This window comes from Xyrauchen texanus, chromosome 3 (assembly GCF_025860055.1).
Source record: "Xyrauchen texanus isolate HMW12.3.18 chromosome 3, RBS_HiC_50CHRs, whole genome shotgun sequence".
NCBI lineage: Eukaryota > Metazoa > Chordata > Actinopteri > Cypriniformes > Catostomidae > Xyrauchen > Xyrauchen texanus.
Window position 1 is genome coordinate 18243008 of NC_068278.1, and position 14320 is coordinate 18257327.

General features: G+C 37.4%; 1 protein-coding gene across 1 annotated transcript; it reads right to left on the bottom strand.

The window, feature by feature from the left end:
* Positions 1 to 507: 507 nt before the first annotated feature.
* Positions 508 to 9950, bottom strand: tor2a (torsin family 2, member A). Its single transcript, XM_052107144.1, has 5 exons — positions 9790 to 9950; positions 9093 to 9358; positions 8555 to 8730; positions 2969 to 3096; positions 508 to 2415 (listed from the first exon to the last, which is right to left on the bottom strand). The coding sequence occupies exons 1-5, from the start codon at positions 9935 to 9937 to the stop codon at positions 2171 to 2173; spliced, it is 963 nt and encodes a 320-aa protein (XP_051963104.1). The 5' UTR covers positions 9938 to 9950; the 3' UTR covers positions 508 to 2170.
* Positions 9951 to 14320: the final 4370 nt, after the last annotated feature.

The following is a 14320-nucleotide window of genomic DNA, read 5'->3' on the forward strand; positions in this document are numbered from 1 at the left end:
AGGGGGTTTGCCTTTTTAAACCTGATTTGGGACAGAATGGAGAGGTGTCCAAATGAAGGGGCCAGTGACCAGCCAAGGGCAGCCGCCTTGGAGAGCGTGTGAACAGGAGCACAGGGGTCAACCCAAGAGCAAAGGTTTGGAGAAAGGAGGGGGCAGCCTGGTATTATCTGGTGGCTTTTTGTAACAGTCCTGCAACATTTGAACCCCCCCTTCAATGCCACCCAAGGTGAGTAAGTATTCAGGCCTTCTCTTTAAACAGAAATTGGATCGATTATGTCATCAAAGTGGGTATTAGTGCTTTTTACTCAGGTGAAATAGTAGGAAAAGCTTTACATTAAGAGCTTATCCACAGAATGTTCTTAGAAGGACTTTATGTCTACCTCACAGTTCTGGTGTCTCTCACATGAACCTTCTATAGACCACCGACCACCTGCTAACATTTCCTGCTGAGAAACTTTCTTTGGTAAGAGTAGGAGCAAACCCTGCAGAGTTTTACATCAGGTCTTTATTGTTTTTGAGGTTCTTAGGATGGTAGGGGGCTCTCCTATCATTCAGTCCATATTTAACAGAGTTACACAGTAAGATACAAGGACTAGCCATAAAAGTGTTTCAGAAACATATGAATAAGACAAAAGCTCGCAAGCAGTGTAGAAATTCATTATAGTCAAAATGAGTAAAAATAAACTTATTTTGTCGATTTAGAACATCAGATACACAATTTCAAAAGAAGAAACTTGATTTTATTCTGCCAGTGATGTGCAGCGATAGTGTCTTCATTTCATTTAACTGTACAAGATAAAATTTAAAATAATACAAAAAATAAAAATAATATTTGAAAAAACAAAACAAAAAAAAAAAACAACAGTTGGTAAGGGATAATCAAAAGGTGCAGAAAAAAGGTTTATGCTTTAACAAATTAATGACATCACAATGCAAGCTACTCTGAAATGCATGAGCAGAATAACTTTACAATGCAAACAAAAAAAGAGCAACACTAGAATTCTCTCGTTAATATCAATGCACTTCATGCACAAATGAATTGCCATTAGCCGACACAACTGGTTCACCTGGATTCCAGTGATTATTATTTGCTGAAATTAAATGTTAAAAATGCTTAGAGTACCTTTTTTTTTTTTTTTTTTTTACCTTTGATTACATTTTCATCTTTCAAATTCCCTTTAGTGTTAAAAAAATCCATAAATGTAAGTGTTTTTCAATACACTGCTGCAATATTTGATCTTGATCTGTGTACACAGAGAAAAAAGTTCTCAATACACATTTTCTTTTTTATACAAATTTTACGAGATTCATATGGAAAATGTTTCAAGGTGAAGCACAATAGCACATTAATCACATTGAAAAAATTCTAATAATTCAAGTAATTTCAAATAATATAGTAAAACTGGAAAGCCTGCCTCAATCAAACAGGACAATGTGGCTTTCTAGACAAAAGAAGCAGATGTAAATCTTGATGTGGCAGTACATAAATGTCTCATTGCCATTAAGTTCTTTTTAAGACACACTTATGCACCTAACAACAAAATTAAAATTTTCCTGAAAGAGATGTTATATTCCACTTTCTGATTTCTCTGGTTCAAACTTGTAAACCTATTTAAATATTAAAAAGGCATTGTAGATAATTTACATACATATGAAATAAGGTAAAAAAAAATAAACAAAATTCACTGTACAGCAAGGGAATAACAGGAATAACAAAATCGTACTGCTTCCACCCAAAGGTTGTTATCTGAAGTACAGCACTTACATTAATTGTTAAACAAATACCCCTGATAAAATAAATAAAAAGAAGAAAACTGAATGCACTTGATGTGTAATTCACTGCAAGCTGACTAAAAGGTCAGCGTTTTAGTAGCCCAGAGAACTCTGTATAAATGTGGTCAGCTCTGTGCATTTCCGCTTTGTTTAACTTGCCACTGGCTTATTATTGCTTGATAAAAAAAAAAAACAGCAAAATCCAGAGCTAGAGTGACTTTCTGAAATCTATTAATTTCTCATTATCAGAATTTAGCCACATGGATGTAACATATAACTGAAAGAATGTGTCCAAATCCATAATCGAGGCTGCTTCATCTCTGCAGTGCGACTTCCCAAAGGGCTTTGTGCTCTGAATCTGCAATAAATCATGTAAGATCCTAGAGGGATCCGGCCCTCAAAGGAAGAGGTTAACTTTAGCAGGCACTAATTTGCAGCCAGTGCTGGAGAAATATTGGGTGTCCTGTGGTATGTAATTCATTGCGCCCCCTACTGACGATGCCACATCTACACGCTGACACTCCCCACGCTGGCAGAGCTCCCGCTGGGCACAGCGCTCAACGTGACGCCGCCGCAAGGGAAGAAAAGGCACAAATCGAGTGATAAGTTTTTCTGTAATTATTCTGGAGTGGTAGAAGCCACCTGTGAAACAAAGTTCATTCACAGATTAGATTAGACTTTACAGGAGAAAATGGTGCAATATATGTTGATAATAATAGTTTTGCAACTAGCCTTTACAAAAAGAGAAAAAAGAAGGAATCAATCCATTAGCTAAGCATTATTTATTCTCCATGCTGTCTTTAAGTGTTTATTTCACCCAAAAATATACATTCTGTTGTCATTTATTAACCCTTATGTCACTTCAAACCTGTATGACTTTCATTTTTTCGTGGAACACAAGATGAGATATTTAGATTATGTTTTCCATACAATAAAGTGTATAGTTACTGAAGTTGTCAGTCCCTAACATTCTGCCTAACATCTCCTTTTGTGGTCCACAGAAGAAAGTAAGTCATATTGGTTTGAGACTAAATGAGTGCGAGTAAATTATTACAGAATTTTTTTTTTTGGTTGAACCATTCCTTTTAGCCATTACTATCCCCTAAAGCCCGACCTGCAATATGTCCTTTAAATACAACACGATTAAAACTGTTTTATAGTTAACATGATTGACCGGAAGATCCACAACACTCACTGTTTTTGTTGTTGTACACAGCATCAGCCAAAGCCTCCTCCAGTTCCTCGGGCCGAATTTCATCTCGATCTCTTCCTGCTTGCAGACTCTCCAGTGCAACTTTGTTAATTACCTCCTGACCTACAGTACTGGATAAAAAAATAAAAAAAAATACTTTCAGATGAAGTCATTAAGCATTAAACACTCATTCTTTATTATATATACAGTGGGTACGGAATGTATTCAGACCCCCTTACATTTTTCACTCTTTGTTATATTGTAGCCATTTGCTAAAATCATTTAAGTTCATTTTTTTTTTCCTCATTATTGTACACACAGCACCCCATATTGACAGAAAAACACAGAATTGTTGACATTTTTGCACATTTATTAAAAAAGAAAAACTGAAATATCACATGGTCCTAAGTATTCAGACCCTTTGCTGTGACACTCATATATTTAACTCAGGTGCTGTCCATTTCTTCTGATCATCCTTGAGATGGTTCTACACCTTCAATTGAGTCCAGCTGTGTTTGATTATACTGATTGGACTTGATTAGGAAAGCCACACACCTGTCTATATAAGACCTTACAGCTCACAGTGCATGTCAGAGCAAATGAGAATCATGAGGTCAAAGAAACTGCCTGAAGAGCTCAGAGACAGAATTGTGGCAAGGCACAGATCTGGCCAAGGTTACAAAAAAACTTCTGCTGCCCTTAAGGTTCATAAGAGCCTCCATAATCCTTAAATGGAAGACCTTTGGGATGACCAGAACCCTTCCTAGAGCTGGCCGTCCGGCCAAACTGAGCTATCGGGGGAGAAGAGCCTTGGTGAGAGAGGTAAAGAAGAACCCAAAGATCACTGTGGCTGAGCTCCAGAGATGCAGTCGGGAGATGGGAGAAAGTTGTAGTAAGTCAACCATCACTGCAGCCATCCACCAGTCGGGGCTTTATGGCAAAGTGGCCAGACGGAAGCCTCTCCTCAGTGCAAGACACATGAAAGCCCGCATGGAGTTTGCTAAAAAACACCTGAAGGACTCCAAGATGGTGATAAATAAGATTCTCTGGTCTGATGAGACCAAGATAGAACTTTTGGCCTTAATTCTAAGCGGTATGTGTGGAGAAAACCAGGCACTGCTCATCACCTGTCCAATACAGTCTCAACAGTGAAGCATGGTGGTGGCAGCATCATGCTGTGGGGGTGTTTTTCAGCTGCAGGGACAGGACGACTGGTTGCAATCGAGGGAAAGATGAATGCGGCCAAGAACAGGGATATCCTGGAAGAAAACCTTCTCCAGAGTGCTCTGGACCTCAGACTGGGCCGAAGGTTCACCTTCCAACAAGACAATGACCCTAAGCACACCGCTAAAATAACAAAGCAGTGGCTTCACAACAACTCTGTGACTGTTCTTGAATGGCCCAGCCAGAGCCCTGACTTAAACCCAATTGAGCATCTCTGGAGAGACCTGAAAATGGCTGTCCACCAACGTTTACCATCCAACCTGACAGAACTGGAGAGGATCTGCAACGAGGAATGGCAGAGGATACCCAAATCCAGATGTGAAAAACTTGTTGCATCTTTCCCAAAAAGACTCATGGCTGTATTAGATCAAAAGGGTGCTTCTACTAAATACTGAACAAAGGGTCTGAATACTTAGGACCATGTGATATTTCAGTTTTTCTTTTTAATAAATGTGCAAAAATGTCAACAATTCTGTGTTTTTCTGTCAATATGGGGTGCTGTGTGTACAATAATGAGGAAAAAAAAATGAACTTAAATGATTTTAGCAAATGGCTACAATATAACAAAGAGTGAAAAATGTAAGGGGGTCTGAATACTTTCCGTACCCACTGTATATTTTTTTCACATTTTATAATAATAGTAAAGTCATCACAACTGTGGAATAACATAAATGGAAATATGGGAATTATGTTGTGACTAAACACAATCCAAAATAAATCAAAACTGTGTTATATTTTAGCATCTTCAAAGTAGCCCCCCTTTGCCTAGAATTTGCAGACAGGCACTCATTTTCTCAATTAACGTCTTGAGGTATCACCCTGGGATGCTTTTTAAACAGTATTGAAGGTGTTCCCATCTATGTTGGCAGCCACTTTTCTTTATTATTTGGGCCAAGTCATCAATTTCAAAAACTTTTTTTTTTATTACATTTTAGTTTTGTAATGAAATAAATGAATATGGTGACACAATTATACTTTTGTCTACAAAACTAATTTCAAACATTTAAGCATACGCCTTCAGATCAAAAGATTTTTAAGATCATGAAAAACATTTCAGTCAAGTGTTTCAAAACTTCTGACCAGTAGAGTGTGTGTATATATATTTGTCCTTATAACAGTGAAGGTGACTGTGTTACTTGAGACAATCTTTGCATTCTTGTTGGTCGTATTTTTATTTTAGTGCGAGGCAATTAGTGCATTAATGCGAGGAATATTCGACATATGTGTCGTCACTGAGTTCTGGAGGAAAAATAACTTTAGGCATCCTAGTTAATAAACTTCTGATGATACATTTTCCATTGAGGTAAGCTGTTCGCAACAAATGTTATCTTTAGTGGACGATTAAAATATATTTTATTTTCAATCCCTTGTGTCACTTACATAGGCGAGGATTATAAGTGAGATATATAAATTTTACAACCATAATTAAACCATCTATAAGTTATGTTCCAGTTCTTTATAAAGTTACCAGTCACTAGCGAGTACAGCAATTAATAACATGCATTTAGTGATTGATTCTTCTTGATGAAAATAAAGCTACAGTGCAGTCAGAAAAATCTAAATTTGACACCTTTTTTCCTTTTTTAAACACTGGTTTAATTATTGCAGTTTATCGTACAAGCTCAATTCCGAAAATGTTGGGACAGAATGAAAAATGCTAATAAAAACAAAAAGGATTGATTTGTAAATAATATTCACACTTTGCTATATTGAAAGCACCACAACCACACATAATATGACATTTTATCTTGTGAATTTTATTGTTTGTTTGTTTTTTAAATGTACAGTATTTGCATAACACTCCAAAAAAGTTGAGACGGGCAATTTAAGACTAATAACAATTTGATGAGTTGAAATAACAAGGCGATGTGAAGCAGGAGATTTTAAACAGGTGAGGCAATCGTGACATAGTATATAAGGGCCATCCAAAAACAGCCTTGTCAGGAGCAAGGATCAAATGAGACATGTCAATTTGCGAAAAGATGCTTCTGTAAATAATCCAGCACTTTGAGAACAATGATCCCCAAAGACAAATTGGAAGGAATTTAGGCATTTCATCCTCTACAGTGCACAATACAGTTTAAAGATTCATGAAATCTCATTGTGTAAAGGGCAAGACGAAAACCACTTCTGAATTTGCATGATCTCTGATCTCTCAGACATCACAGTCTTAAAAATTATCATTGATCTAATGGATATCATGAACATGGACTTGGTATAACTTCAGTAAACCTTAGTTATTCAACACTACTCGCTGCTGCATCCACAGATTCAAGTTAAGACTTTACTATGTAAAGCAGAAGCCCTATCAAACTGTCCAGCTGCCGACTTCTCAGTGGAACTGTGTTTTTTAGTCCGATGAGTCCATATTTCAAATCGTTTTTGAAAAACACAGCCGTCGTGTTATCTGTGCTAAAGATATCAAGCTGTTATCAAGCTGTTATAAGCGTCAGGTCCAAAAGCCAGTGTCTTTATGGGCCAGGGGTGTGTCACTGCCCATCTGTGAGAACACCATGAATGCAGACAGATATGAACAAACTTTGGTGCAACATATACTGCCATCCAGCATCATCATTTCCAGGGACATCCCTGGATTTTCCAGCAGGACAACTTCAAACCACATACTAGCCTGGCCTGTCTGCAGTCCTGACTATCTCCAATTGGGAATGTGTGGTGCATTATAAAGCACACCATACGGCAACGAAGACCCCTTACAATTGGGCATCCAAAGACCTGCATAATGGATGAATGGGGGCAAATTCTACTTTCTAAACTTAACAAACTTGTGTCTTCAGTGCCCAAATGCTTAATAAGTGTTATTAGAAGAAATGGTGATGATTCACAGTGGTAAACACTCGACTGTCCCAACTTTATTGGAGCGTGTTGCAATCATCTGATTTGAAATTACTGTGCATTTAAAAAAATTATAAAAAATTCACAAGGTAAAACGTCATATTATGTGTGGTTGTGGTGCTTTCAATATAGAAAAAGGGTGAAAATAAATTACAAATCACTCCTTTTTGTTTTGATTAGCAATTTTCATACTGTCCCAACTTTTTCGGAATTGGGGTTGTATTACCGGATACCAACACATATGTTCAAGCTCATTAGGGATGCACAGGTTCCAAACCTCTCAGTATTGTCCGATACCGATCCGATACCAGTGTTGTTGTTTTTTGAATCAGTTTAGAATATCTATACCTCACCATGTGGAACTGATTGAGAGTACTCATATATATATATAAAGAAACAAACACATCTAACTACAAATTAATTCATTATAACATAACGAAAACAAAAAAACATTATTTAAAAATAAAGTGCAGCCTATTAAGAAAAACTAAGGTAGCACTTTATTTTACAGTGTCATCAGTCCTTACTTGTGTAAATAAACTGTAACAAGGACAATGTAAAATAAAGTTTAAACTATTAAATAGTCCATAGATAATGCAGCAACAAAATTAACAGTATTTTCATTGAAAGTCTTCAGTAGAAAGAAACCAGTTCTCTTTACACATTTTTCAGCTTTTATCAGGACTGGACTAAATACTAAATTAATTCAGATTTGTTTTGTTTATTTGAATTGTAAGAGGATATCAGTCCTCTTTATAATCACACAATAATTTTTTTGGAACCCAGTTAAATTAAATATTATTGTAATTTAATATAAAATAAATAAGGTAATACTTATTATTGTTGTTGTTATTATTATTAATATTAATGATAAAATAATATAATTTTATTATACAATAGTAATGTATTTCAGTTGTATATTCTTTACTTGAAAACCTGGGTCTTTTGACAGAACAATCCAGGAAGACGGTGACCTTGGTGTGTGTGTATGTGTGTGTTTGTGGGCTTTCAATATGGTGTTCAATATGGTTTTCATTGAAGATCTGGTGATTTGCTCTTCCTGTTCTCAATGCATGTTATAAGAGAACTGAACTTTTGAGCATCTACATTGGAGATGTAGTTAGTTTGGAGAGCTCACACATTGCGAGCATTAGGGCAACATCAGCCGTGCTTGTGCTATGTGTGTGACACAAATAAGCACCATTAATTTACTGAAGCGAGCTAAGCATGCAGACTATATATATTTATTTATTAAACGCAGATTTTGAGATTCACAAAGCTATTGCATGTCTTCAAGAGACTTGAATGCAAAAGTCATATGGACTACTTCAATGGTGCTTTTATGGTTCTTTAATGCCATTTGTGGAGCTTGATGGAAATGACCATGATTAACACAAAGTATCGGATTTGGATCGGCCTCATCAGACCGATACACGATCCGGTTACAAACATCAGTATCGGAGCCGATACCTCCCTGAAGCCTCTACAACACTACTGTTCATTCAAACTTACCTGATAAAGATATAAATTGCCTTGCGGTAATTTGTCTGAAACAGCACATGAAAGGGGCCTAAATGTGGTTCGAGAACATCAATCACTTCAGGAGGCATCTTCTCCATCTCATCGAAGATGAAGATCGAGCGAGCACAAGCTGTGAGATTTCTCTCGACCCAGTGTTTCAGATCTGACTGTAAACAAAAAAGTGAAGGGACAGATAAATATGAGATAGCAATGGACTCATGATGAACACAGTGAATAAACTAAAAGGAAGAGTTCACCCAAAAATACAAATCCTGTCATTATTTGTTCATCCTCGTGTCATTCAAACCCGTACGTGGTCATTTTTTACACCGCTACACTCCTTCACAAAAAAGCAGCATGCAGATTTGAAACAACATGAGGGTGAGTGAATAATGACAGAATGTTCCGTCTGCATGTTTCTTAATTTTGTGCCGTTACCAAGTTCAACAGCAGTCGGTCTGGCTCTGTTGATGTAAATGTTTCAATGCATAGCATTTGTGACAATATTAGTAAATGAAATATGTTGTACCTTGTATTGTTGTGCCCGGTCAGCAGAGGGAAAGTGTAACGTGGGAACATACTGATGGATGTACGGACTGCCCATAGCTGTTCCAAAGATATGTCTTCCCATCATAGAGCTGACCAGGCTTTTTCCAGTCCCAGATGCTCCATGGAAGGACAGCACCAGTGGTCTGTCAGGGTTTTCATTCTGTATAAAGTTCACCACTGCTTCCGAGACAATGTCCTGAGCCATATGTTGACCATAAAGGTTTTTATAAAGGTCCCACTCCAAACCTGTAAAGACAGATGGGCTGAATAGAAGGTGCAATGTATATTATATAAAGCAAGCTGTTACTTACAGCTGTTTCAATGTATGCACAGCTGTCACTAAAAGTCAAGGACTTCATTTGACAGATATATTGAGTTACATTATTTAAAATTAATTGTAAAGGCTTCACATAAGGAGAAAAACAATAGTGTGTCAAAGCAGAAGCTTGTTGTGTCACAAGACTTTTGTTTTAGGTTGTTTTGTTGGAACGGCTAAATAAACAAACACATACCAATAAAGTAATAACTCTTTGGTAGTTTGCCTGATTGACAGAAGAAAAAAAACAAACAAACAAAAAAACTAACAAGATATGAAAGTCTTTTTCGAGCTCCGTTATAAAAGTATAAGCTAACGTTAGCTGACTACAGGCTGAACAGATGACCGGTAGTGTCCTTACCTTTTATGTCCGGTTTAAAGTCACAGTCACAGCTGTCAGATATGGTACAAAAAATAGACCTCATCTCAAAACCGGTACTTCTGGACGTGCAATAAATTAAAAGCAGTGTAAATATCATGGTAGCTACTCCCTCTGAGCACAGCTCCATGATGAGTTGGACGGCGGAAGCGCACCACAACGACTCAGTCACTAGAGGGCAACAAAGTGATTTTCACGATGACATTCCACGTGGTGTGGAGGAGTCATAGGTCCCAGCAATGGCTACGTGTACATTTTACAATTAAAGTATTTATTAAGTAAGACTTTCTCATCATTTTTAATTGAATGCAATGAATCGGAATGCTACAATCGCCCATGTATTGTTTGAGGCAGTGTTAACACTTAAAATTTTGTATGACACATAAGAGCGTGCCTCCTATTTGCATTGCTTTGTCACAGCAGCGCCATCGTTCATTGTGGACGGGAATGACAACAAGGCTGTGAGGGATAGACGTGCAGTCTCTTCCATGGGCTGCACGGTGGTTTATATTGTTGTTGGGTCGTTGCGCTGACGTTAAAAATAAACTGAATAAAAGTACCAATTTCTTTCCATAAGAGCAAAATCTGTACATTATTCCAAACTTTTGGCCACCAATGTCCTTAGTTATTTATTTTAATTCAATTTCATAATTTAATGAAATAATGTTCATAAAATTATTTTTTATTAATTAATATTTAAATTATTTGTAACAATTTAATTAAAAATACATATTAAATAAAAAAATTAAGTATTTTTAAGATTTTAAAGACTTTAAACATTTCAGTTATTCCTGACCTTACAGCCATGATACAATCCTTTATAACTACAGTACCAGTGACAATGTAAGCATCTGTCATTCATGTAAACCTTTAGCCAACAACCTCAAGATAAAATAAATATTCTTCTTTGACAGACCCTCTGAACACTTTGACATCTGGACCATATTGCTTTGGTTACTTTAATATTTCCAATCATCATACTAATTAGAGTCCCATCAGACCTGCTTGGCTGTATGTTATGATACATTTTTTTGTATTGGCCAAACTATGTTGTTGTCCACCAGCATTTGCACCAGCAAGGGGGTATAATTAAAGAAAAAAGAAAAAGAAAAAAGAAGTTAAAACTGACCGAACCTTTAACAAAATCTGCATTTTTTTGTTTATTTCCAAAGCCACAGCTTTATTTGACTAATTTTAGCTTTATATTTACTCATGTATGGCATTGATGAGGGTTTGGTTCATTTTTGTTATCATTTATGTTTATTCATTTATTTTAGTTTCATCTAAATCTCTTTAACTGGGTTTTGGTAATAAGGCACAGTAACTTGCTCAGTGTCAATAGACCTTTTTCACACTCCGGGTTTTGGGAGCTGCATGTGATGAACAGCCATCTCGTTAGCTGCAGACAGTTGAGTGTGGCACTGTCCCTCAGCATAGAGAAGACAGCCCGCACTTACAACGAGGACACCTCTGGGGTGACATTGCCTGGTGTTGTCATCGAAGAGATACTTGTATTGGATGACAGCTCTGCTTCTGTCCTGCGCCTCAACCAGCCAGCTCTCCACTCTTGGAATTAAATGGCAGTTGTCCCAAAGGTTTCCAACTGGTTTAATCTCTGCCCCAAAAACCAGCAGGCAAGGCTCCAAAGCAGTCCTCCATCAGGGTGAGAATCTCTGCCTGATCATCTCAGCCACCCTGTTGGACACCCTTATATTTAAGATTCCCCAGGTGAATGAAGCTGAACCTATGCTTGAGTCCAATCTAGCCTTTGAGGCCAGGACTTCATTCATCTTCCCCACTCAAGTCACTGCTTTTAACGGACAAGATGACAGACAACATTCCAGATATTTCCCAGAAATTGGAACGGTCTCCAAGCTTATGGTGATTGTGGAAGGCAATTTCATTACCCCACTCACCAAGCTCAAGCCAATTCAACATCAGGCTGAGTGATTATGAGTGCAGAGCGCATTGGAAGCCCATCAGACCTCAGGAGCCATAGAAGCACCATAATCCGAGGCACTCTAAAAACTGGCCTATTTGCACATATCAATTTGGACCCTTCCACATCAGTCCTGACAATGCAAGAGGTCCATCAGTCTGTGTGAGAGCAGATAAGCAGGACAATTATTCCACTCAGCTGTCGTCATCATCAGGATCCATGCTAGAGGTCTGCACAGGCCTTAAAATGAATCCCAAACCCGACCCGTACCCGAGAACATGTGGCCTGGCCTTACCCGGCCCGAACAATACTGTCAGATTTTAAGCCTGAACCCAACCTGAAATTGCTTACTATCTAATTTCTTCTCCTAGCAAATACTGTTACAATAGGCTGTATTTTATGTTAGCATATTGGTACAATTTTTAACAGTACTGAAACAGTAAACATACACAGTTTTAACAAGTCACAGCAACCCTTTAGTGCAATAGAGCAGAAGGGTAAAAAAGCATTGACTCACCATTTATTTGTGGAAATTTCACTTGTGCAAATAAATCTGGAATAAAATAAACAATGCAACTGTCCCCTCTATACAGCCTGAACTTGTTCAGATTGTTGAATCTTTGTGACAACTGCACTAAAACAATCTAGACAGTGCAAAGAATGAAACAGAGTGCTGGTGTTGCAACATGTGTTTTTTTATTTATTTATTTATCCCCTTTTCTCTCCTCTTTGGAATGCCCAATTCCCACTACTTATTAGGTCCCCGTGGTGGTAAGGTTACTTACATCAATCCAGGTGGTGGAGGACATGTCTCAGTTTCCCCCGCTTCTGAGACAGTCAATCCGTGCATCTTATCACATGTATCGTTGTGCTCATGCTTCCCTCTGTTGCCTATGCACAACTTACCATGCGCCCCACTGAGAATGAGAACCACTAATCGCAACCACAAGGAGGTTAACCAATGTGACTATACCCTCTCTAGCAAGTAGCAACTGGGCCAATTTGGTTGCTTTGGAGACCTGGATGGAGTCAATCAGCACACCCTGGATTCGAACTCATGACTCCAGGGGTGGTAGTCATTGTCAATACTCACTGAGGTGAATACTCACAAATGTTTTATTTGTCGTGGTGTCTAAAATGTGCTGGACCTGCGTGAGACACTGAAGAAAAAGCAAGAGACATTGAAAATGTCAAAGACATTCATCCAGCATGTGTTTACATAGGAAAACAATGGGAAAATAGAACAGATGCGCACAAATACAAGTTCAGGGTGAATGGCCTCTTACTCATCCGTTCGCGTGTGTCTGTGAGTTTTCTTCCTTTGTGTGCAACATAAACTTTGTGCAAAAAAAAATTATTAAAAATCTGTGTAAAACAAAATTTGTGTGCAAAAGTTGTTACATTGAATATCTGAATTTAAATTGTGCTTTCATCTTGTTTTTCTTATTCTCTCCATTGTAGCATCCATCATAAGTCTTGAATACTTGCAGGGTGATGATGTTGCTCTCAGTGAAGTGTAGCAAGGTGCTGTTGTTGCCATTGGCATGGAAGAAAGTGGCCAAGGCTGTACAGGTGAGTGTTAATTTTTCTCCAGACCTGCCGCCACGGAATTTATCCATGGCAAAGTTCTCGTCTCTCCCAGAGAGGGATTAAAATATCTAAAGTCTAAATTTATAATATTACTAATAATAAAAACTTTAAAACAATGTATGGGTTACCTGTCCAGGGTGTTTACCTGTCTTCAACCCAAGACAGCCGGGATAGGCTCGACCACTTCCTGTGACCCAACATAGGATAAGCAGCTGTAGAAAATGGATGGATAAAGTTTCTGTTAAATACAATGCAAAACCATGCAAAACTATACAAACAGGCTGGACATTCAATGACTTATAATGTCTACATTTCTTTTCTCAGAATTTGGGTGTGCACCCAATCTGAAAATGTGCTTCTCTGCAAATGCAAACGTAGTAACTACACATACAATTTTTTTAGATAGATGTTTTAGTCAGTCTTTTATCCCTCCTATTGTCTTTTTGTCACCCTCCGTTTTTTCCTTCGGGTCACTTTTGACCCATGTTGAAAACCATTAAAAATGCATGAGTTCTTTATTAGTGTACAATGGCACTAAATATCCTACTTAATGAAAATCTGCTTTACAGTCCTAAAGTGTATAATGATAGAGGGAAAGTCATTTTTAAAGACTTTTTAAAATAATAATAATATTTTTTATTTTTTTTAAAAACAAACTTTTAAAACATTGACAAAGGATGTCTCAATTTAAGTTTATTTCAATCACTTTTGGTATTTTATTTTATCTCAACTACATTACTACCATTTCTGATTGATTCTGCTTGTATAAAATCAAGTGTACATTTTAGTCACAATTTTAGTACGTGCCTATTTCAGAAATTAATCTCTATTGCTTTTTCCAGCAGTTAAAATGCCCCCATTTTGCACATCCATTGCAACAAATCCATTACCTGCCATTAATGCCAAACCATTTGTTGCAGTGTTACAGGGGTTTAGGAAGGTTCCCTAATTGTTCTTTCTGCCATGTAATGTTTTAGAAGTAGT

What these genes read in the sequence shown, in the direction of transcription:
- tor2a (XM_052107144.1), bottom strand. Translation starts at nt 9,937, where the DNA reads ATGGAGCTGTGCTCAGAGGGAGTAGCTACCATGATATTTACACTGCTT. An exon ending in GCAATTTATATCTTTATCAG is followed by an intron (nt 3,097 to 8,554) that starts GTAAGTTTGAAT and finishes TTTTTTATCCAG; the next exon opens with TACTGTAGGTCAGGAGGTAA. An exon ending in TGTGTACAACAACAAAAACA is followed by an intron (nt 2,416 to 2,968) that starts GTGAGTGTTGTG and finishes TTTGTTTCACAG; the next exon opens with GTGGCTTCTACCACTCCAGA.